The 25,315-nt window shown below is 31.1% G+C and overlaps 3 protein-coding genes across 5 annotated transcripts; 1 reads left to right on the forward strand and 2 right to left on the reverse strand.

Annotated features, from left to right (window-relative positions):
- Positions 1-694: 694 nt before the first annotated feature.
- Positions 695-12,587, reverse strand: LOC105841041. Of its 3 annotated transcripts, XM_036284252.1 has the most exons (8): positions 11,935-12,586; positions 10,905-11,031; positions 10,298-10,391; positions 9,917-10,032; positions 3,619-3,852; positions 2,254-2,456; positions 2,022-2,090; positions 695-1,951 (listed from the first exon to the last, which is right to left on the reverse strand). In XM_036284252.1, the coding sequence occupies exons 1-8, from the start codon at positions 11,957-11,959 to the stop codon at positions 1,815-1,817; spliced, it is 1,005 nt and encodes a 334-aa protein (XP_036140145.1). In that variant the 5' UTR covers positions 11,960-12,586; the 3' UTR covers positions 695-1,814. The 3 variants fall into 3 exon arrangements, with proteins under 3 accessions (XP_036140145.1, XP_036140147.1, XP_036140146.1); XM_036284254.1 differs by lacking the exon at positions 3,619-3,852 and having other exon boundaries at positions 11,935-12,587; XM_036284253.1 differs by lacking the exon at positions 10,905-11,031 and having other exon boundaries at positions 11,935-12,584.
- A 1,614-nt stretch (positions 12,588-14,201) lies between these two features.
- Positions 14,202-19,359, reverse strand: LOC105829616 (probable glutamate receptor). Its single transcript, XM_036284835.1, is given in 13 exon segments — positions 14,202-14,329; positions 14,331-14,644; positions 15,050-15,133; positions 15,217-15,375; positions 16,056-16,146; positions 16,339-16,522; positions 16,888-17,128; positions 17,276-17,342; positions 17,435-17,531; positions 17,693-17,847; positions 17,987-18,169; positions 18,272-18,416; positions 18,483-19,359. Coding segments are annotated over 13 exon segments (2,004 nt in total). The 5' UTR covers positions 18,658-19,359; the 3' UTR covers positions 14,202-14,220.
- A 1,608-nt stretch (positions 19,360-20,967) lies between these two features.
- LOC105829621 (3-hydroxyisobutyrate dehydrogenase, mitochondrial) lies at positions 20,968-24,285 on the forward strand. The gene is made up of 7 exons (XM_036284579.1): positions 20,968-21,296; positions 22,157-22,236; positions 22,326-22,504; positions 22,615-22,736; positions 22,895-23,105; positions 23,186-23,312; positions 24,005-24,285. The coding sequence occupies exons 1-7, from the start codon at positions 21,248-21,250 to the stop codon at positions 24,185-24,187; spliced, it is 951 nt and encodes a 316-aa protein (XP_036140472.1). The 5' UTR covers positions 20,968-21,247; the 3' UTR covers positions 24,188-24,285.
- The last annotated feature ends 1,030 nt before the right edge of the window (positions 24,286-25,315 follow it).

Consider the following 25,315-nt stretch of genomic DNA (forward strand, 5'->3'; position numbering starts at 1 on the left):
AGAATAACAAATTTTATATGTAATCACGTTGCAATAATTTTATATGCTTATCCCTTTTTATGAATGCAGATTAGGAATATAACGTGCAATTACAAAATTTACAATTAGGACAAAATTACAGTTGCAAACTTACAGGTCTGTCCCAACTCAGCGCGCAAGAGTTGTGAGTAGCGAACTGAATGCACTGCACTTGGTTTTTATGTAACATAATTATGCTCCGCCCACCGTTGCTATTTCGATAGAGGCTACTTTTCATTTGGCGCTCACAGCGCCGTGAGCATCATTTCATCCTTGTTGTTCATCATGATTAAACAAGGACAAATGATGTTTACAAGCGCTGTAAGCGCGAAAAGAAACGCAGCCAGAATAAGTCGGAAAATAAACAAAATAGATAGTGTAGACGTTTCGTCTATCGTTTTTTGTTTATTCTCTGTCTCTATTGAAACAGTGCGCGGCGAAAAGGTAAAAATACGTGGCTCGGCGGCGATTATGAGTAATTCGAATCCAACCGCACGCATACACACGTCGCGCCGGTCGCGCGCTCAGCTACGTTTAGCGTGCCAAACGACAATGTTATTTCATTTTTTATCAAAAAGTTTAAAATAACACTTTATCAATACATTATACGAAATACAAGAATAAATATATCTAAAAATAAAAATTATGTAAGAATTTTAATTAAAACGTTTTAGAGTTGTAAAGATAAAAACATTTGTTTTTATTTGAAATTTGTAAATTAAACAGAAATTATAATGACAGATATTCTGGAACTGAAATCGGCAATCAATGTGATAATACTAACAATTAGAAACATATTTACAATACACGCACGCATACATACACACACGCACACACACACATTATACATATATATATTTTTTTTTACTAAAGAGCATTTAATTCAGAAAAGAATCCAAAATAAATGTCTTAAGGGAGTTCCACTGCTAAATCAAAATAAACAGATTTTCATGAAATTTTGTAGAGAAGTTTAAATTAGTGATATAAATTGACTGTCAAAATTTTAGAAAGCTGAACTAGCTAGTTATTTAGATATTAAATATTTTATTAACATGAGCTCTTATGGGAATCGATGAATTTTCAGGATTTTTCAGTTTTTATTGTCGTATTAAATATAGAAGTAATGAACAGATGTTAGTGAAACTTTACAATAATACATCTTAACTGTCTAGAAAAGTACTATTAAATTTTTGAAACAATGCACTTGCTCGTTTGAGTGAAATAATTGATAAGATAAAAAAAGTTTACAATAATTGAATACAGCACGTAAGTGTGGTAAATGTGTGCTAGTGATATAACATGAATTTCAAATTGTTGTATTTAGTTATCTAAGGGTGGTAGAGCAAAAAAAAGAAGGCAACAAAATGGTCATTTGAATATTTTTCTTTACTTGAACCCCTGTGCCACTTGTTGTGCCGGGTCTGAGCAGAGGAACTCTCTTAACAAATTTATAGTCATGTACTTTATAAAATTAATAGAATTTTTTAAAACGTTTTAAAACTTTTTAGTCAAGAAAATTATATAAAACTTTAAAGGAGATTTAGATTACAAAAAGATTCGTTTTAAATAGTAGAATTCATTAAAAGGTTTTTTTTTTAAATATTGGATTTCGATAATATAAAGTTTTGAGCACCGTAATTAAGTAAAATTTTTCGAATAAATGAATTACATGCGGTTATTTAATTGTTAATTAATTAATTGTCAGTATAACTTAAATAGATTTACTGTTACATGAAAAAAATTATTTATGTAAGAGCAAAAAAAGAACGGTAATTATATTCGATGCGATTACATCTTTAATATAGTGTGATCCGGGAATTGTTTTTTCCGAATGATAACCACGCTAATATAGGCCATTTTTGCACAAGCCATAATGTAAATAGAAGAACGTACTTATAATAAGTTTTTACTATTGCTCCGACATAAGGTATAACTAAAACAGAAAGGAAATTAAAAATAATATATGCATATAAGATATGCAAATCTATATATAGAACACTTACGACACAGATAAAGTACAAAATCACGATATTTTGCATTTAATCTACTATACCATCCAAGCGGTTTATTATCTGAAATGTTAATGATATTTTTTTGTGGAATATATTTTTTTTATAAAACAATACTTTTTTATTAATAAAAACTATTTAAATTATTAATAAAAACAATTTTGATATCTAGTATAACATTAAATGAAATTATGTAAGTAATAAGAAAAACTATTTAAATACTCACATTCTAAACCATGCAGTTGATAAGTAAATTTTAAAAACGCATGTTTATCTAAAGTCATGTCAATATACCACAATCCATCTAATATAGCTAATGCCATGTGATAGAATTCACATGGAGCATTATTTAAACAATCTGTTAAGATGTCATTTATTTTTAGACATAATTTGTGAGTTTCTGCTGCAGTTTTACGACATAGATTTAATCTATAAATAATGATAAATAATTAATAAAACTAATAAAAAAAATTATAGAATTAATATATTTATATAAACTATATTAGAAACTACGTAATATAGGATTTATTGATGGATGAGTTGATTAAAATATATTTTTAACCCTAGAACATGCATGTAAAGAACCTTTCATAAACCCAATCTGGGGTCTTGGAGACCTCATGAACACTCAAACAGATTTCCTGGAAATTAAACGGATTTAAACGTTTAAGGTCTAGTTTTGTTTGTCAGAATCTTTAGTTCTAGAATATTTACATGAAAAAAACGTTTTAAGAAATTGAAAAAAATTATAAACAAAAATATGAGAAAGAGTTTATGACAAAATTGGAGAAAATTTGCTTTTTTCATGATTAAAAAAAAAATAAAAATATGACTTTTAGACAACTTTAAAGTACAGTTTTTTGAAGAAAAAGTTTAAATTAAAAAAAATACGTCATTATGCGTTCTTTCAAAAAATATAATTATTTCGCATATTAAAAATCATCGATTTTCAAAAGAGGTTTTCTTCGATACGCACGTTGTTTTTCGAATATATAATTAAATGGAAGACAAAATAAGAGTATATACACATAAATATATAAAAAATATATTTATTAATTAATCAAAATTTAAGAAAATATTACACACACACACACACACACACATATATCAATATAATAGTACATAAAACCTTATAATTCTCAACAATAATAATAATACTTACAAGATAATAAACTTAACTGCAAAGTTGTATATTTTTAATTTGTTAAAAAAGTAGCGTTATCACACTTTGGGATCACTGAGACTTCAAGCAAAAATTTATATTTGTTTGTTTTCGTTGCCGAAGGACGATTGACGCCGACAACCGTTCAAAATTATAGTATAACTAATAAACATTCCCCCCTCCCTCTCCCAGTCCGGGATCTCGGTGTTGCAGTGGATGAAGCAACAAGAAGAAGAAATTGCTCTGGGGTCCCAGAGACACCCCCGTGCGTGTTCTAGGGTTAATGTTATACTATACATTGAATGCTTTCCATTTAATGATACGTAATTGACACAAACGTTATTTTATCTTCCTTGATATTTAATGAGTAATAAAGATAGGAACCACACTTGTGTCGATTTGTGTTACTAAATTAGAAACATCTATTACCTATCAGGAATTCCCAACAAGTGACCTATCACACGCCAAAAATGATTAAGTGCTTCCTGTTCTTGCGGCCTACTGTACAAGCCAATAGACTTTGGAACGATTAACATATATCCTATGAAAGCGAATTGTGTGATTGCCATATCTCGTTGATAAATCCCTCCAATACCAACATTCTCTGCTCTCTTACTAATCATCTTGTGTTTCAAATGAATTACGTTTATTGTCTTATATAAGCTAAAAAAACATAAAAATTTGAGAATAGTGTACATAAATATATATTTTACATTATAAAAATTTTGTTTAATGTAGTTTGATGTGAAAATCAAATAAGGTACAGAATAAATTCAGATGTATTTATATGCGATTATACAGTAAATTATACATGACAAAGTGGATTAAGAAAGAGCCAAGTAAAGCTTTTGTTTATTTTTAAATTACTACAGATACAAATTATGATAAAAAATAATAAGTATTTAGCTCTCTAGAAAATTTCAATTTAAATTTATCTAAAAAAAGAACCACAATAAAGATAAAATTGTAAAATGTAAATGTAAAATAAAATATTACATGTTATGCAATAAATCTGATAATAAAATTTTTAAAAATTATGTATTTTTTTTCTATATTGTTCAGAAACAACAGAACAAAATCTAGTAAAAGGAAAAGTATAGTCACTGTATTAACCAGACAATAAACCAATAAGAAATTCACTATGTATATTGTGAATTATAGTACATAAATGGAAAAAAATAATCAATTACTGAATTCTAATAACTGTACATTTATTCTTTAAAAATATCGTAATGTTTTAAAGAAATAAGAGAAAGTAATATGTTTATTAAAAAGATGATAATATTCAAAAACCATCAGTAAACCGGTGAGCTAATTAATGACCGATGCGTGTAATTGACGTTTAAGTGTTTATTTTAAAAGAAAAATATATATACAAAAAAGTACTTTAATTTAAAAAACTTTACAACAATAATAATTAACTTTTTAAAAATTGAAAATTAAAAAGGTAGTTATTTATCTAGATATATAAAGTGCAACTTCTAATCTGTTGATATTTGAACATAAATGATTTATAGGTAAAGCGCTTTTGCATTTGTGAGTTAATAACAATATGTGATAAGGTACATTGCTTTACTTATTATAATATAACTACATTTTTAAGTAGTTTAAAAATAAGTAGTGTATAAAAATCCTATCTAAAAAAAGGCATGTAAAGTCGATTGCTCGCATTTCTCGAAGTTTATTGTTGTCGCTTTTCCGCGATGCCGATTGGTTCTCTCGCTGCGCATATTTCGTGTTGCAAGAGTAGCTGTCATTGCAATTTTGACAGCTGTCAAATTTGTATAAATATTATGTATACATTTATTGTTGTAATTTATTTTTAAAAAGTAAAAAATAAAAAGTTAAGTAGCGCGCGCGAAGCGAGAAGGGAGCGAGGAGTGAGCGAAAAGTGAGCGAGGAGGGAGCGAAGAGAGAGCGAGGAGTGAGCGAGGAGGGAGCGAGGAAGGAGCGAGGAAGGAGCGAGGAGGAAGCGAGTGAGTGAGCGAGGAGTGAGCGAGGAGTGAGCAAGAAGGGAGCAAGGAGTGAGCGAGGAGAGAGCGAGGAGTGAGCGAGTGAGTGAGCTAAGAGTGAGCAAAGAGTGAGCGAGGAGTGAGCGAGGAGGGAGCGAAGAGGGAGCGAGGAGGGAGCGAGAAGGAAGCGAGGAGAAAGCGAGTGAGTGAGCGAGGAGTGAGCGAGGAGTGAGCGAGGAGTGAGCGAGGAGTGAGCGAGGAGTGAGCGAGGAGTGAGCGAGGAGTGAGCGAGTGAGTAAGCGAGGAGTGAGCGAGTGAGTGAGCGAGGAGTGAGCGAGGAGTGAGCGAGGAGTGAGCCGGGAGTGAGCCAGGAGTAAGCCAGGAGTGAGCCGGGAGTGAGCCGGGAGTGAGCCGGGAGTGAGCCGGGAGTGAGCCAGAAGTGAGTCAGGAGTAAGCCAGGAGTGAGCCAGGAGTGAGCCAGGAGTGAGCGTGGAGTGAGCCGGGAGTGAGCGGGGAGTGAGCGAGGAGTGAGCGAGGAGTGAGCCGGGAGTGAGTCAGGAGTGAGCGAGTGAGCGACTGGCTGGCTGACTGGCTGGCTGGTTGACAGTGAGTAAGTGATTGAGTAAAGAATGAGTGAAGAGTGAGTGAGTGTGTGAAGAGTGAGCGAGGAGTGAGCCAGGAGTGAGCTAAGAGTGAGCGAGGAGTGAGCCGGGAGTGAGCCGGGAGTGAGCCAAAAGTGAGTCAGGAGTAAGCCAGGAGTGAGCCAGAAGTGAGTCAGGAGTAAGCCAGGAGTGAGCCAGGAGTGAGCCAGGAGTGAGCGTGGAGTGAGCCGGGAGTGAGCGGGGAGTGAGCGAGGAGTGAGCCGGGAGTGAGTCAGGAGTGAGCGAGTGAGCGACTGGCTGGCTGACTGGCTGGCTGGTTGACAGTGAGTAAGTGATTGAGTAAAGAATGAGTGAAGAGTGAGTGAGTGTGTGAAGAGTGAGCGAGGAGTGAGCCAGGAGTGAGCTAAGAGTGAGCGAGGAGTGAGCCGGGAGTGAGCCGGGAGTGAGCCAGAAGTGAGTCAGGAGTAAGCCAGGAGTGAGCCAGAAGTGAGTCAGGAGTAAGCCAGGAGTGAGCCAGGAGTGAGCCAGGAGTGAGCGTGGAGTGAGCCGGGAGTGAGCGGGGAGTGAGCGAGGAGTGAGCGAGGAGTGAGCCGGGAGTGAGTCAGGAGTGAGCGAGTGAGCGACTGGCTGGCTGACTGGCTGGCTAGTTGACAGTGAGTAAGTGATTGAGTAAAGAATGAGTGAAGAGTGAGTGAGTGTGTGAAGAGTGAGCGAGGAGTGAGCCAGGAGTGAGCTAAGAGTGAGCGAGGAGTGAGCCGGGAGTGAGCCGGGAGTGAGCCAGAAGTGAGTCAAAAGTAAGCCAGGAGTGAGCCAGAAGTGAGTCAGGAGTAAGCCAGGAGTGAGCCAGGAGTGAGCCAGGAGTGAGCTAAGAGTGAGCGAGGAGTGAGCCGGGAGTGAGCCGGGAGTGAGCCAGAAGTGAGTCAGGAGTAAGCCAGGAGTGAGCCAGAAGTGAGTCAGGAGTAAGCCAGGAGTGAGCCAGGAGTGAGCCAGGAGTAAGCCAGGAGTGAGCCAGCAGTGAGCCAGGAGTGAGCCGGGAGTGAGCGGGGAGTGAGCGAGGAGTGAGCCGGGAGTGAGCCGGGAGTGAGCCAGGAGTGAGCAAGGAGTGAGTCAGGAGTGAGCCGGGAGTGAGCCGGGAGTGAGCCAGGAGTGAGCAAGGAGTGAGTCAGGAGTGAGCGAGTGAGCGACTGGCTGGCTGGTTGGCAGTGAGTGAGTAAGTGATTGAGTAAAGAATGAGTGAAGAGTGAGTGAGTGAGTGAAGAGTGAGCCAGGAGTGAACGAGGAGTGAGCGAGGAGTGAGCGAGGAGTGAGCGAGGAGTAAGCGAGGAGTGAGCGAGGAGGGAGCGAGGAATGAGCGAGGAGTGAGCGAGGAGGGAGCGAGGAGTGAGCGAGGAGTGAGCGAGGAGTGAGCCGGGAGTGAGCCAGGAGTAAGCCAGGAGTGAGCCGGGAGTGAGCCGGGAGTGAGCCAGAAGTGAGTCAGGAGTAAGCCAGGAGTGAGCCAGGAGTGAGTCAGGAGTGAGCGAGTGAGCGACTGGCTGGCTGGTTGGCAGTGAGTGAGTAAGTGATTGAGTAAAGAATGAGTGAAGAGTGAGTGAGTGAGTGAAGAGTGAGCCAGGAGTGAACGAGGAGTGAGCGAGGAGTGAGCGAGGAGTAAGCGAGGAGTGAGCGAGGAGGGAGCGAGGAATGAGCGAGGAGGGAGCGAGGAGTGAGCGAGGAGTGAGCGAGGAGTGAGCCGGGAGTGAGCCAGGAGTAAGCCAGGAGTGAGCCGGGAGTGAGCCGGGAGTGAGCCAGAAGTGAGTCAGGAATAAGCCAGGAGTGAGCCAGGAGTGAGCCAGGAGTGAGCGAGGAGTGAGCCGGGAGTGAGCCGGGAGTGAGCCAGAAGTGAGTCAGGAGTAAGCCAGGAGTGAGCCAGGAGTGAGCCAGGAGTAAGCCAGGAGTGAGCCAGCAGTGAGCCAGGAGTGAGCCGGGAGTGAGCGGGGAGTGAGCGAGGAGTGAGCCGGGAGTGAGCGAGGAGTGAGCAAGGAGTGAGCGAGGAGTGAGCCGGGAGTGAGCCAGGAGTGAGCAAGGAGTGAGTCAGGAGTGAGCGAGTGAGCGACTGGCTGGCTGGTTGGCAGTGAGTGAGTAAGTGATTGAGTAAAGAATGAGTGAAGAGTGAGCCAGGAGTGAACGAGGAGTGAGCGAGGAGTGAGCGAGGAGTGAGCGAGGAGTAAGCGAGGAGTGAGCGAGGAGGGAGCGAGGAATGAGCGAGAAGGGAGCGAGAAGTGAGCGAGGAGTGAGCGAGTGATTGAGCGAGAAGTGATCGAGGAGTGAGCGAGTGAGTGAGCGAGGAGGGAGCGAGGAGGGAGCGAGGAATGAGCGAGGAGGGAGCGAGGAGTGAGCGAGGAGTGAGCGAGGAGTGAGCCGGGAGTGAGCCAGGAGTAAGCCAGGAGTGAGCCGGGAGTGAGCCGGGAGTGAGCCAGAAGTGAGTCAGGAGTAAGCCAGGAGTGAGCCAGCAGTGAGCCAGGAGTGAGCCGGGAGTGAGCGGGGAGTGAGCGAGGAGTGAGCCGGGAGTGAGCGAGGAGTGAGCAAGGAGTGAGCGAGGAGTGAGCCGGGAGTGAGCCAGGAGTGAGCAAGGAGTGAGTCAGGAGTGAGCGAGTGAGCGACTGGCTGGCTGGTTGGCAGTGAGTGAGTAAGTGATTGAGTAAAGAATGAGTGAAGAGTGAGTGAGTGAGTGAAGAGTGAGCCAGGAGTGAACGAGGAGTGAGCGAGGAGTGAGCGAGGAGTGAGCGAGGAGTAAGCGAGGAGTGAGCGAGGAGGGAGCGAGGAATGAGCGAGAAGGGAGCGAGAAGTGAGCGAGGAGTGAGCGAGTGATTGAGCGAGAAGTGATCGAGGAGTGAGCGAGTGAGTGAGCGAGGAGGGAGCGAGGAGGGAGCGAGGAGTGAGCGAGGAGTGAGCAAGGAGGGAGCGAGGAGGGAGCCAAGAGGGAGCGAGGAGGGAGCGAGAAGTGAGCGAGGAGGGAGCGAGGAGGGAGCGAGGAGGAAGCGAGTGAGTGAGCGACGAGTGAGCGAGGAGTGAGCGAGAAGTGAGCGAGGAGTGAGCGAGGAGTGAGCGAGAAGTGAGCGAGGAATGAGCGAATGATTGAGCGAGGAGTGAGCGAGGAGTGAGCGAGTAGTGAGCGAGTGAGTGAGTGAAAAAGGGTGGGAGGGAGGGAGCAAACGAGCGAGCGTAACTAGATAAATATGTAGCTAGGTAGCAGTAAGTATGCAAATAGGTATGTATGTAGGTAGGTATGTATGTATGTATGTATGTATGTATGTATGTATGTATGTATGTATGTATGTATATATAATTAAACTTTACATTTTTTAATTTAAAATTGCAGAAGACGTTTGATTAATGTAAACGAAAGATAGAGAAAATCAAATTGCAATTATTATTATTTTTAAAGTGAAAAGTCAAATAGCGCGCGCGCAGCGCGCGCCTGTAATGTTCTAGTAATATTTTAACAAAAATATATGAATATTGTAAAAATCTAAAAATTAATTAATCTGCAATTTATTATTTTAAAATACTATTATTTTAATATTTTTTAAACAACCATTTACTGATTAGTGTTTAGCGACTAATCCTATAAAAAACTGCACATAAGTGAAAGGCACCGAATTTGGAATATAATTTTGTTTTTGAACAATATTTCTTAAATAACGGTTAGAAAAACAATGTTGAGAAATTAATACAAATTAGAAAATATCTTCTATCAAATAATATAGTAAAATTATTATGATACTATTTTGTATTTTTTTAATGATTAATGTTTTCGTGACACATGTTAAAAAGGGCATCTGACGAAATGGGCGCCTAATTTGGAATTTTTATACGATCGAAGTATTAATTTTACATTTTCTTGATTTATACATCTTATTATGTATTATGTAGTTCTATACAGACTCAAAGTTATTCGTTAGGCTAAGAGACAGAATCGTACAAATATAACTCTCAGTTTTGACGAATTTGTTTCTAGCAGATTTTATGTAGAAAAGGATATAAATGTATGAAATATGAGTTTTTATTTCTTTAATTAACTAAGCAGATTTTTATCTGTATACGTATGATGCGATATTTAATTTCCAAAAAATAAGGGAGTTCCAATTTAAGAAACTATTTCAAATTCGGTGCCTTTTCTTTGATAAAACTTACTCTGATTTTGGGTCATTTGGGTCACTCGTATACAGCTTGTAAATATGTAGAAGAGTTTGAGTATATCTGCTAAAAGTTACGCAAGGTAAACTGCTTTTTCCGGTGTATTTGAGTATCTATTAAAAGAAATAAATTTGTTTTTATTGTATTATTTTTTACTTGATAAATAATATTTTATTAATTCTTTTTAACAAGTTCTATTTCATGATGAAAAATAATTATAAATATTCCATAAAATAACTTTATTTTAATATATTAGAATTATTGTAATTAATAGGTAAAAAAAATCTTTTATATTATATAAGGAAAACTATTTACAGCTATAAAAAAAATTGTATAAGAACATTTAATTTAATTATAAAAAATAAATAATTTTATTACCTTTAATGTTTCTGGGAATGCTATTATCGCGAGAAGCCCAACGAAGCTGCTTAATACCATTTGCATCATGTTTCGCTTATAATAGTTTTGACCTCTGAAAATGTATAGTTCTTTCAAATCTAATTGCTACTAAAATATTATTACTTATAAAGTATTAGATTTGTTTTTTTAACTGAACTTTTTATACAATTTATCTTTTTTTTTTAATGAGAAAAAATAAAGAAGAAAGATGAACAGCAAAAAGTATAGCTTAACAGGTGCACTATATTAATGTATTATTTGTGCATTGTAAACAAAGTTCATAAATTTCTGTAATACATTGAGCATATTAAAATTAGCATTTTATAAATTTCTTAATATCACATTTGTATATCACAAAAATACATAGTATCACAGAAATATGACATTAAGATTGAATAATGTAATAATTATATTTATTATCCATATGTTGATTATTATTTTCTCACATATTCAGTGAACAGAACTTTTAATTTATAATATGGATTACATTTTTATTACCAAATACAGCATAATTGTTAATTATAATCAATTATAGCTATAAATGCATTTTCAATACTTTATTATCACGTATCATACACGAACTTACTCTTTAAATAATTCTTCATCATACCAGCTTGGAAGATCTTCATGTGTAACACGAGTAAAATTTTGTTCGATTAAATTATTATCCTTTAATAGTAAATTAAAATGTTCATCTACCGTTGACATTTGAACTACAATAAAATAATATATAAATGTATAAATTCAAATTATTTACTTATATATATTATAATTTTATAATTTATATTTATTAAATGTATATCATTCTTTATTTATTTTTTTGATTTATTAATTATATATAACAGTGTGTATATTATTTTTATTGAACCTATAATGTTTTAATCACTATAAATTAAATTCAATTTAATTAAAATTATAGTTGCATAATTTTTTATTATAATTTTGACATTAAACAAAATTTTTATTTTAAAAGGAGGATATGACATACGGGGAATTTTTGATCCCTTCTGTATACGTTCGTTTTAAATTAAATTAAATAATTTTAATAGTTTTTACAATAATAAATGGGAGGAAGTAATATACAAGTGACATAACAATGTTAATGGTAAGAAATGTAGAAATAAGATTAATTAAGTTACATGATGTGACAACAGATATTAAAATACATCTATTTAAGCTAAAATTTCAATAGTTTTTATAATAATAAAACGTTATCAATAGTTTAGTTTAGAATAAAATTTAGAAGAGATAACAAATTTGTTTTATGAAAATCTCTTTTTCAGATTTACATTCTTAATTTCACGAATTTCTTAATTTCAATTTTTAATAATAAATATAACTATTTTCTTTACATTTTAATAGATATACTAATAGATATAAAGAAGAATTTTTGTTTTGTTATTTTTATAATAATGTATTAGAACATATTAGAATGTATGAAAACATCAAATAAAAACATTTTAACTCTTCGAAAAATACATTATTAAAAGAGAGGAAAACACAGTATAATTTATTGATGAATGCATCTTTAAACTGTACGTAATTGTAACGCGCATCATTTAGTTCGTGTTGTATAAAAATTATTCAATTATATAAGTAAAAAATGGCATACTTACCGTCGTCGATGTGCCTTCTCTTCATCTTTCTGTTTAAATCACACGTTAGTATTATTTTTACTACTTTTAATAGAAATTTGTTTCTTTTTGGAATAAATGGAATAAACGTTTTTACTTTATACACGATAACACGATATTGTAAAAATTTAACTTGTTTGTTATTAACGAAGATGAAACACTATACAGCACTACACATTCTATTCATTTCGAAAGCTTGGCAATAATGTTACAGATTATTCCGCCACGCAAGATTTATAGAGCTCACATTTCAGTACATTTGGTGGCGTAATAAAGCATCTTCGTTTTTTTTTCCGTTACTGAGAAAATGCCGATAATAGATTTGAACGTCATGCTACTTATTCAGCAGGAGATATTGTTGAGACTATCATTAAAATGTTTGTTTTACGTGATTATCAATGCTACTTGTTCAGTAGGAGATACTGTTGAGACTATCATTAAAATGTTTGTTTTACGTGATTATTACAGATCACAGAAGTTTTCCCCGTATCGAAGTTAAAAAACTTCTACGTCGTTAAAATAAATCATGAAATTGTTTTGCCCTGGTCATATCTTCAAAATATTCATTTCTTTTATTAATCATCTTATTCATTTTTCATTTTTTATAATCTTTTAAATTAATTAAAAGTATAATATATTAATAGTATTACTTATTGTTAGCAAAAATATTGTATGTATTTAATTTGGAAACTAAAAAAAAACAAAAATAAATATAAAAATAATAAATCTATATAATGATAAATTAATAAATACAAAAAATACGTGGATTGTTACACGAAAAATTGTTTGATAAATAGGAAATCTTCTTTTAGTCGCCAGTGATAATTAACAAAGAATCCATATTATGATTTTTAAATTTTAATTTAATCACGACTGGCAATTTATTATGAATTTAAGTGTGTATTACAACATTTTGAGCTATCTTTAGGTTCTTTTTAAATAAAGTTGATAGTCAGTATTAAAAAATGAATAATAATGATACAATTAATATCGTGGGAACGTTATAAGTTCATGAGTTTGTTCCAACAAATTCATCTCGTGGACTTACATATGTCTCCCGTGTTAATGTGAATGTCAATTTGATGAAATTAAAAAGTTGTTAAGTGACGGTTGAATACGTCTGTACAATAAGGAAGTAGAATAGCGACTAATACGTGACTCGAAAGAAAACAAAAACAAAGTGAAAAATAGCAGTTAAAGTAACTTAATAATTCGGCTGTATATCGGATTTAAATTATTAATATCTTTTTATAAATTTATTGTATGTTTTTTCTTGATAAAAACATCTTTACCATCTCTCTCTCTTCTTAATAAATTTTTCACACTGCAGAATATGTGGCGCTGACCACTAATTTAATATTATTAATTTTGGTTAAAAAGGATCTGAAGATGAATTGAAACGTTGTAATATATACTTAAATTCATAAAATAAATTACCAATTGTGGTTAAATTAAAAATCATAATTATATATAAAAAAATTATAGCATTAAAATACGCTACAGACTAAAATGGGCAATTTTGCTTTATCTTTATGTTTAAAACATGCCAATCGAATAATTTACTTACATACATAAATCTTTTTAAAATTAATATTGCAAATAAATTATTAATGCAATATAAATGTTAAATAAACGTCAAGTATTATAAATACTTTTTTAAACATTATGTGGAGTATACAATTAATATAAAATAAATTTTTAACAAATGTTTAACAAATACAATTTTTATGTTTATAAATAAAGTATATAAAATATAATTATTAAATAATAACTATTAAGAAAACATTTAAAAAACTTTGTTAATTGGGATAATAACATTGATAATACGAACTGTAAGATATTTTAAATGTTCAAGGGTCGCATATGTTTGTTCATTTTATCTCACATTAGTACAGTTCAAAAGAAAACCATTATTGCATAAACACGTTGTATTAGTAAAACACTTTTAGTGTGTAAATTATTTCTTAAAGTTTATGTTTCAATGTAAAGTTATAGTATTATTATATAAATATTATTTATAATTTTATTTAAATTTAATATAACTTAAGATGCAGTTTACTTAAGCTACGATTTCTATCTCAAATATATTATGTTTTTTTATTTAATATTCAATTAATATGTTATTTCTCTTTTTAATTGTATTCTTTTTTTTATAAATATTATATTTATATATTTTTAATGTTAATTTAATGTTTTATGGAAAAGAAATATTTTATATATATTAATATGTTATATAAAATTGTAAACGATTGTGAGAAATTTTATTATTTATTCGATTTTTGTGCAAATATCAGTACTTGCAATATAAGTGGCAGACATAATTACAAATAAACTGAAACTTTTGTTTGAATTGTAATTCATTAGCTTAGCTTCTTTCCGACTTTCTTTTGTAAGAGAGAATCGATGATTTGTATATTTCCCGTTTCTTTTGAATATCTCGAAACACTTCGCGAATCGGTCGCGAATTAGCAGCTTGTTTCAACTCATAAAAAAATACTATTGTTGATGCCAAAAGGCCAATGGTGAGCGCCATAAATCCGGCGCCTAATGGTGTGAGTCCGAGGACTATAAAATTGCTATTGAGACCATCGTACTCCTTGTGAATTTCACGTAAACTATAAGTGGCTCTTCGATGGACAACGTCTTTGAGATAAAAACTAGCGATACCTGTTTCTTTCAGCCGTAATGTTATCTAAAAAATAAAGAAATTTTTTAAATATAAAAAAAAGCATTTTATTGAATTTACATCTACGCAACACAAACTTCTTTTAAATTCATTAAAATAAAATAGACGATAAAAACAATTTTTGTATTATTATTTCAAATAATAATCAAATTTTTGTATTATTATTTCAAATAATTTACCATAATTGCTTACATATCACTTAATAGCAACATTTATATTAATTATATTTTAATTGTTAACATTAAAATCATATAACATGTCTATATTAATTATATAAATTTAATATTTTAAAAGTTTTTATAAAGAAAAAATGATAAATATAACTAAAAACATTATATCTTTATGACATTTTGATAAGCAAAGTTGATAAGCATATAAATAATAATTAATAACTCTATGCGATTGTATTACCGTGTCAATTGGTTTTAACAGCCATGGTTGAACCACAAAAGACGAATAATAATAGCTTATGCTTTGTTTCATAAGTCTGTAACCCTTATAAATATAGTTTACAGTTTATTTTAGCTATTTTTATTTTAAATATTAGTATTTTAAATAGACGCATTCTTACATCTTACTTTAATATGCTCGTTAAACATATCTTCTTCAGGAAAGAAGATCGAACCTATAATTTTCCCAAAAATTGCAAATTTACGCTCTTTGATTAATGCGTGTACGTATGCTTCCTGACCCCTCACGGATATATATCTAGACGGTAATTGGCTTGTGTAAGGATCCTAAAGGCATATAGAGGGAGAATTGCTAAATTTATATTAGTTACTTTAAATCGTAAGCAATATTTAATAACAAAAATATGAAATAAATGAGAAATGAGTAATATCAATAAAATTTTAACAAGTTACATCTTGTGACATTTGTGCATGCTAAAACACTTAAAAAATACAGATACAATAATTGATAATTTTTTATTAACTTACCGATAGTAATCGTGTAATTTTATATTAAATTTTTATGTTTTTAAAGATTTTTAAAGAATTTTAAATAAAAGAACTTTTATTGCAAGATATTTACATTTATTGTATGTACATATATATGCAATTATTATAGAGATCAAATCAATATTATTATTATTATACATAATATGTCAAGAGAGTGTATTACAAAATTTATTACGATAAATAATATTAAAATAAGTAGTGATAGTTAATCTAATAAATTATATAAATAAAAATATGTTAATTGCAAAATTAAAATAGAAGCCAGTCTTAACGTCTTTGTTTTTTCATTATTCTTATTATTTGTTAATTATTAAATATTTGATCTTTTTTCAATAAATTATTAATAAAATAAGTAATATAATTAATAATTTCTCAAATTTTTAATTATGTATTTGGTAACTCTTCTTTATGTTTATGAATAATTAAAAAATACATTTGCATACTTTAATTTTACATACGTCCATATCAAAGTAGTCAGACCAATATGGCACTTGTTTCATATGACCCCACGTTAAGTTAGCCTGAAGAAATTGACGTACAGTATCGATCCTAAATAATAAGCAATTTCTTTTAATATTTTAATAATAAAAATATTATTTAATAATAAAAAATGCAAATTGTTTTTTAAAATAAAAAGTGCAAATTATTACAAGAATGAGTAAAATTAGTGATAACTAACTTTTTATTTAAATTAATTAAATAAAAATAATTCATATTTAAAAATAATAGAATTAATGCTACCTATCCTCGTATTCCGAGCTCGCAAGTCTTGCTGCAAGACTGCTGCAATAGGCGGTTACAAGCAAGAATCCTGTAGTGTTCCACAAATGCAATTCGAACCTAGCATTGGCAGTATTTTTGGGTACCCATGTGCCAACTAAACGACCGATCAATTCCGTAATTGTGCAGAAAATGCTCCGAAAACCTAAGAAAATGTTTTTTTATTTAACATTTTGTGTAACATTTTACCTAGATATTATATCATAGTATGCAATTAAAATTAAAAATTATTATTGTTTTGTATTGATTTTTATGAAATAAAAAAATAATAAAATGGAACTAAGTATATAACTTCTATGTCACTAACTTAAGCGCACGATAAGAACTGCGTTTTTATCTTCTAAATCTTATTTTTAATCTACAAATCTATATAGCACTTAAAAAATTCTAATTGTGTGATAAAATTTGTAGTATATTTATCAAATTAAATGCATTTATAAAGAATAAAAAAAACCCAAATTACATACTGCTCTGTGTTTTAGTGTTAATGTACGTAATGGATTAACTTACGTTGCGGAAATTTTGGATCTATCCTAGCGCGTATATACATATACATGCTGGTAACAAACAACATAATTATTATAAGTATCCAACATCGCACTGAAAATGGTCTCATAAGCGCCCAGAAATTGGCAATCGGTTGTGGTCGCGGTACCAAAAAATGTATGAACATCTCAATCCACGGTGTGGACATGTTTACGAATTCGTTGTGATTCTGCGTTAACCAAACACTCCCAAATGCTAGATCAACCTTTGTCAACGAGATTATAAATTATTTTTTATTGTTTTATTATATTGTAATTCAAATTTTAAAAAGTCCAATATTTAAATATATTTTTAGCAAAGAAAAGAATTCTTATTTAGAAAATTTATTCAAATTTATTTTAAATAATTATACCTTTTTTTCCCGTATAAGTTGAATAACACCACCCTTCCATTCTGTACCATTTACGGGCCGACCATATCTAAAAATTAATTTATTTATAAGATTTATCATGTATTAATATAATACATGATAAATACATGGTAAGAACTTAGAAATGATATGTAAAATTACCTGTCATTTCCTTTTAAATTTTGTATTGTCCAAGTAAAATTTAATTTTTCTGCTATGGTTAGAAACAGCTTCACTTCTATTCCATCCTTTTCTTTATCTGTAAGACACATAAACACATTATTGTTATTGCTTTATTTTTACAATTATTTAATTTTCTATAATTTTACTTATTTTTGATATTAATTAGTATTAATTAATTATTTCAGGGATAGTAATTATCAAATATTAATTGAAATTAATTTAAGTAATTTTATTCACCATTATCTGCTAGAAAAACTTCTTTTTCAACGCCATTAATTATTTTTGTAGTTGTTTTCTTGAGGTAGGAGAAAGGTGGTTGATAAAAAGTACACACTTGCAGTTCTCTTCCTCTCATATTAATTGTGTTGAATTCAGACATCAATTCCTCGTAACTATAATATATAATGTTTACATCATTCAAAGTGTCTAAATTGTTAGTTTACATTTTATATTAAAAAAATCGGAATATATAATTTATTAGATATTGGATGTTTGTAATGTAAACATATAAAATTTCCAAAAATTGCATACCTATTTACTTTTAAAAAAAATCTGGGTTTTAAATAGTTTTCTGATAAGGTCCAAATACCAGATCTTGATATAATATTTGCATTGGAATTCCCGTATAGAGATACGTTAAAAAGTGTTGAAATATTTTTCAATTCACTATTAACAATAACGAGAATCTCTGTTGTTGATATGGATGAAGGTACCCTGACGGAAAAGTATATACTTGCATGAATTTTAAAATAATAATTTTAATCTTATTATCGCACGCGTGTCATGTTTTACATATGAATATATATAGGTTTTTACATTCGCATAGCCTTTTCTATTTCCTTATCCGTCGGTCCCAGCAAAAAGTATCCTTGACAGTCATAAAATATTTTATGTAGAAGATATTCGTGCGGATAAATATCGATAAATTGATGCAATAATACTTCTACATCGTAAACTGATTCTGTAGAAAAAAATCACTTTACATATTGTTTATATATTTTTTTAAAGTAAATATGCACATACAAACCACTTAAAAAGATATTACAACATTTTGAGTAAAGAAACGATTTCTTAACTATTGTCGTAAAATTTTCAGTTGAAATCCAGGATTCCACTTTGAAATTCTTCATAATATTTCTTTTGTCAGTTAATACCGGAATAACAATGAATGATAAAACACCGAATATTGCATTTACTTTCATAATGAATCATTATTAAACAGATTGTTGCAATGTAACAATGTAACTTTTATGCAAATAGCCTTTAATTATATCTAAAGAGTGATACAAGTCAATAAATAGTTATGCATGTTCAAAAATTTTTTAAATATAAAAATTAAAAGTTAAAAAATTGACTGTCTCTTAAATTAATGATGTTGCATGTATGTGTTTATATGTATTATATATTTCATTATTTTCTTAATCATTATATCTACTCATACCTGTATTGATTATTGCAACCTTTTCAGAATTATAAAATAAACACTATTTAATAACTTATCACGCAAATCAACATATTATATAAGATTTTTTTTAACGCAAGGCTTAATTAAGAGTTAACGCTTTTAGCATCAGTCAAATAGTGTTATCATTGGTTTGGTATTAAATTAATATTGATTTAGACACTTAATTACAATTAAATTAATTTTTAATTGTCGAAATCGATTTGCTTAATTATTTTATCTGCCACAATAAGTTTGTCGAAAATTTGTTTTTGTCAGATTATTACACTTGACAGCAAGTCACATAACACGAATAAGTCTAGCGTGAAAATGAGAGTCGACTTGGTAAGTTACTCCAAATGGAATTGCACGTAGGATAGTGTCTGTATGAACACGCTCATACATGCAGTTTGTGTAGCTTTGTGTATGGTGAGACACACGAAGTGCAATTTGACAGCAGATAACTACCTTGATAACTAAATAAACACAAGCTACGACCAACATGGTTGACATAAGTATAATTACGCGACGCATAAAAAAAATGTACGCGCAATTATCTGTGGCGTACGTCGAGCTTAATTGGTGATCCATAAAAAATTGATCGATAATGTGCTTCGTGATAGTAACAACGAAACTCGTGGTAAATTTATTACGGTTATCTCGACAAGAGAAGGGTTGTCTAATAAGTTATCGCAAAGTGTCCTTGACACTACCGATCTATGTGAAGATACTTGATGTCCAGTGTTTATGTGGAGTAATGAATAACGATATTCAATAAGATATGCATGAAAAACTTTCCTAATATTTACTTTGAATCATGAAGATTTATGATAATACATTTACATGTAAAGAGGATTTATTATTAGTATAATTTATTATAATTAACAATATTGTTATAGATATTTACATTAAAAATTTGGTTGTATATAGATACCGATAATAATTTATTTTTAATTATAATTTAATTTTTAAATTTCTAAATTAGTTAAATTATTCAAGTTTAATTAATTTATTTAAATTTATTTAATTAATTAACGTTATTACCTGACATACTAACATTAGAATTCAAGAGTCTTATTTTAGTAAATAATCAATATCTGTATTTTTTCATATATCTGAATAACTTATTTAATAAAATGTAATCAAATAATTAGTGCAGATATTTGATATTTCAAACAAATTTGCGTTTAACTATTATCAAATATTGCAAATTATATAATAAAATTTTTTAAGATTTACATGTTTTTATTCGGATAAGAAACAAGTGCATTTAATGTCATTTTTATAGATATAGTAAGCAAATAAAGATAGATAAGTAAAAGAAAGGAATTATAACATAGTGTTAATAATTCTTCAATGTGTTACAAAATGTCACAAGGCTAAACGTTTATATTTAATATAGATATTTCTAAGAGACAGAGACATGGCTTTTCAGAATGAACATGTGACATGGCAGTAATAACGATTATTATATCTTGATGTGTTTATACTTGTGTCGTCTAAACAACTACATATTATAGAAATATTAATAATTTGCATGCGCTCCTAATCGTTCTATATTCTCTAAATGGTCTCTGTTGACATGACCATGAACTAACAATTTGCAAAAAGATACAAGACTGTTAAACAGAAAGGTTCATGAGCTTCAAATAAATCATAATTTATAATGTGTTGGAGAAATGAATATACCTATTATTCTAAAACTATAATAATTAATTACCAATTGTAAAAAGTAACAAAATTTATATATTTATACATAAAAGTTATAAAGAAAAAATAACGCCATTAAAACTTCGTTTAAAAAAAAAAGTAATGGTAATGAAGTTATAAGTAACGCATTACTGCCCAACTTTGCATAATTTATACAAAAAATTATATATTGTAATTATTAATTTTTTGAGGATCAGCAGTAAAGTAATATTCTTAATAATACTGCGAAAATTACCAATAAGCAAACTATAGAATCTATTCAAATTGCCCGCTAATAAAGCATCATTCATTATCAATTCTTATCAAGTTACGTAATGTATTTTCATGCTATGTCATAAATGTGAGACGTCGCTGCAGTCGTGACTTTGGTATCATTCGGCAGTGTTGTTCTTTCACAGCCTAAGTTTATCCTTTTCTTCGCGAAAGATTTTTATATTTCTTGACACTTAATCCGGCTTCTTTTACTTGATCACTTAAACGTATAATAATGAGCAGCTAATTACATGTTGAAACGAGTTTTTATTAGCATAATATATCAAATTGATTAGTATAAGAATCAATATTCGTTGTTTTTTGGTTACAAAATCACAACATAATTTATTTTACTGATAATTTACTCTCTTATTCAAGAAGTGTTTAAAATGAGTGTTCGTCTGGTACTTAAAAAAATATCTACTAACACATCAACAGGTAATATTTCTGTTTATTTAATTCTTTAAATACCATTTCATATCAATAAAATTTTCTATTCGTGAAATTATTCTAATAAAACTATTATTATGCACAGATAAGAATTTTAATAACATTTAATAATGTTTGACGTTACAGTTGTAATTTATATTAATTATAGAAAAAAATTGGAGGCTATAAATAAAAGAATACAGAATGTTTTTTTAATTAAATTACGTTTAACTTTTGTTACTTGCAAATATTGATATTTGATAGCGGACAGTTTTTTATTTATATTATTAGACTGTTTAAAATATTTTGCAAAAACATGAATAAATATCTACTATTGAATATTCATTGAAATAATTATTTTTTACTATTTTGAATGTCTCGGTAATCGACGTTTTAATTACGTGTGTACTTAAATTGCCGAATTAATTGTTTTTAGAATATTTTTCTAGACGTAATTAACAAATGTTTCGAAAACAGAAAAATTCTAAAAGACACGAAATACTTATGTACTACAGTGAGATTTAAATAGACCTTAGTGCTTTAAATAGAGGCTAATATATCTAGCTATGTATCAGTTATTGTTCTAAAGGTTTAAGCTATTAAATTACAAAGGCACATAATTAACCTTTTGATTCCTATGCTAATTTCTTAGACGTAAGTTTTCAACTGACAAACGGCTAATCACAAAAATTTTCCGTAAAAGAATGTGATGTTAAAAATTACATCAGTACATATTAAATAAACATATCAAGGCGTACATATATTATATATGTATATAATATATATATATATATACAAAAAATCATTAAAATTTTATATAATTATATTATACATATACTATAGTTATAATAAAGTTACAATTAATTTAGGGGCAAGATGTTATTCAAAAATCGGATTCGTCGGATTAGGCAACATGGGCGGTTACATGGCACAGAATTTGTTAAAAAAAGTAATCGAAAGTTTCTTATTTTTGAAATTACTGTCTTTCTCAATTCTAAATAAGCCTTAATAATTAATAATTAATTTTGTTTCACACAGGGCTATGAGCTCATTGTATATGATGTGAATAAATTGGCGGTGACGAGTTTAGTGGAGGCGGGTGCGAGTTGTGCATCAAGTGCGGCTGAAATGTCGAAAGAAGCTGAAGTTATTATCTCAATGTTACCTTCGAATGAACATGTCCTTGATGTTTACACTGGCAAGAATGGTGTGCTTAGGTGTTTAAACAACAATTTTAAAATCCAACACTCTTTCAAACTTGCTAAATAAATGCATCATACATATTACATAGTTGATATTAGTTTAGTCATCGTAAATTTATTTTTAGTGCAGCGAAAAAGAATGCTTTGCTGATTGACAGCAGTACCGTGGATCCATCGGTGTCTCAGTTAGTTGCATCGCAGGCTCGGGAACGTAATTTGAGGTTTATCGACAGTCCTGTTTCGGGAGGTTTGTTTTTATACCTGTTATAATGTATATGTGAACATAAACATAATTAAACAAATGGTCATTGTATATACTTATTATCAGTGTTAAGTTAACGTAGACGTAAATTATACTCGAATAAGTTATCTATGGTAAAAAATCCCTATATTTTAATTCGATAGGCGTAAATGCCGCCAAGGATGGCACGTTGACATTTATGGTAGGCGGTTCAGAAATAAATTTTAACGATGCGAAATCCATTCTCGAAGCTCTAGGGTCTAGGATAGTACACTGTGGTGACATAGGCATGGGACAGGCGGCTAAGCTATGTAACAATATGTTATTAGCTATTAGTATGATCGGTACTGCCGAGGCGTTCAACCTTGGGCAAAAGTGAGATACAAGCGGTGGGCTATGTATTGATAATTTCATTACCCTTTAAGCAGGTAATTTAAATACTCTTTATATTTCAGGCTAGGCTTGGATCCCAAAGTATTGGCGGACATTGTAAATTCCAGCTCAGGCCGATGTTGGTCTTCCGATGTTTACAATCCTGTTCCAGGAATCTTGCCTAATGTGCCCAGTTCGAAGAATTATGAGGTAATCTAGTATGAAAGACTTTCTATGTATCCCAGTTTTCTCTTTACATGCAAATTCGCCAAAACAGATTCCCAATCAGAGAAATTGAAGTAACATTGAGGAAGATAACGTTATAAAGTTATAACGCTGCGAAATTCTTGACTATGAAACTGATAGCTTATTGTATTTGAAAGTAAATAATTTTATGTAGGCATAATTGCTTTATTGTATTTATTTGAATATTATCGTCCGTAATTGATTTTATTTGTGTACTCTTTGAGTGAAGTAATCATGGTATGGTGTTAGAAGTAAGAACAAAAGAGTTCGAATTAATAGTAGGTTCTTTCATCGTAATTTTTTTATCGCCTACATTTGTGTTACAATTTTTCTATAATTATTCAAGAAATGGTTACTCTATTTTTTTTAGTTTATGTAACTTATTTACTGTTCTTATTAAAAATTTTGTAATACATTTCGGGAAAAATTCTTCATATCAAGAATCAAATTATAGATCAAATCAAATTATCAATTGGTTTGTAAAATTAGATCCGCTCTGATATAATTTTATCTATTTTGATATTTACGAAGATATTTTTCCCGGGATGGTTAAGGCGCTATTTGTCTTCAAATTTTTAATTGCTGCTACTTTATTCTTTGAGTGCAAGAATTGAATGATTATGAAGCAAATAATGTAATTTATGCATAAAATATAGGGTGGTTTTGGAACAACATTGATGGCTAAAGACCTGGGATTGGCGCAATCCGCTGCGACCAGAATGCAAGCTCCGATTCCTCTCGGTTCCTTAGCGCATCAAATTTATAGAGCAGTTATCGCTCAAGGATTCTCGAATAAGGATTTCAGCGTGATCTACCAATTTCTTAAAGGTACAAATTGAACAGACTTGGAAGTTTATATTAAGTTTTATTAAACTAAGACATACATTGTTTTGAATAAAATAAACGAATTTTGTATTTGATATTATTTATAAAAGTTGATGTATTTTGTGTTTTTTTTTTTAAATCCAACATCTTAACTTCACATGCTTATAAATCTGTATTATTCATCCGTATTCTATAACCTGTAGAGGGCACCAGTTGATAGACAGTGACTAAATGATTCCTATATCTTGCAGAAATTTTTATCCTGTTCCAATTATGCAAGGTCTACAATGTCAACAGGAGTAATGGAGTAGGAGATTAAGAAAGGAGAGACTAAGAAGTAAGAAATATGAAATGAGATTTGTCCATTTCATTTACTCCCGGTTTTTAATTGGTCAATTGTTACTCTTACTCCTTACTCTATTACTCCTGCTGACATTGTAGACTTTGCATTAAATTTACCAAACATGTTAATAGTTTATCAGTTTATAAATATGTGAGCACTCACATTTATGTACATGCAATCATGCATATTTGTTTTTGTGTGTCATAATTTTATAATTATTTAAGAATAGACGAAAATGTTAGACACACACATAATCTAATTTGAGAAAAATAATAGAAATAATAATAACAAAAACAAGATTGTGTATTTAATGTGGATGGAGTAGAAAGCTCACTTTTTATTAATATTTCTTACAAAGATAAAAAATGATTTTTGTGACTTAATTTTTAACTGTGATAGCTTTGAGGAAATTTAAATAATATTTTTAATTTTTAAAATTATGTTTTTGTGAAATTAATAAAAAAAGTTTTATATAAATAATAACATTAACTGTTACTTACTTTTTACTATTTATATAATTATTTACATGCTGATATGTTAGTATCCTATATTATCAACAGTTTTATAGTATACAATTTTAAAGTGTGATAAAATAGCAAAGATAACTTTATTATTAAATAGTTATGTTATACATAGAATTTTTAGAATATTGTACTTTTATTTTAAATCATAAAGTAAAGGAAAATGAATCCATAAAATAGTAATATTTTAATGTCACTAACATTGACTAACGTAGTACTGAAATCTGCTCAATTTTATTACATATATTTAATATAATTATTTCTTTTATATAGAAAAA

This window comes from Monomorium pharaonis, chromosome 3, assembly GCF_013373865.1.
Source record: "Monomorium pharaonis isolate MP-MQ-018 chromosome 3, ASM1337386v2, whole genome shotgun sequence".
Lineage (NCBI taxonomy): Eukaryota > Metazoa > Arthropoda > Insecta > Hymenoptera > Formicidae > Monomorium > Monomorium pharaonis.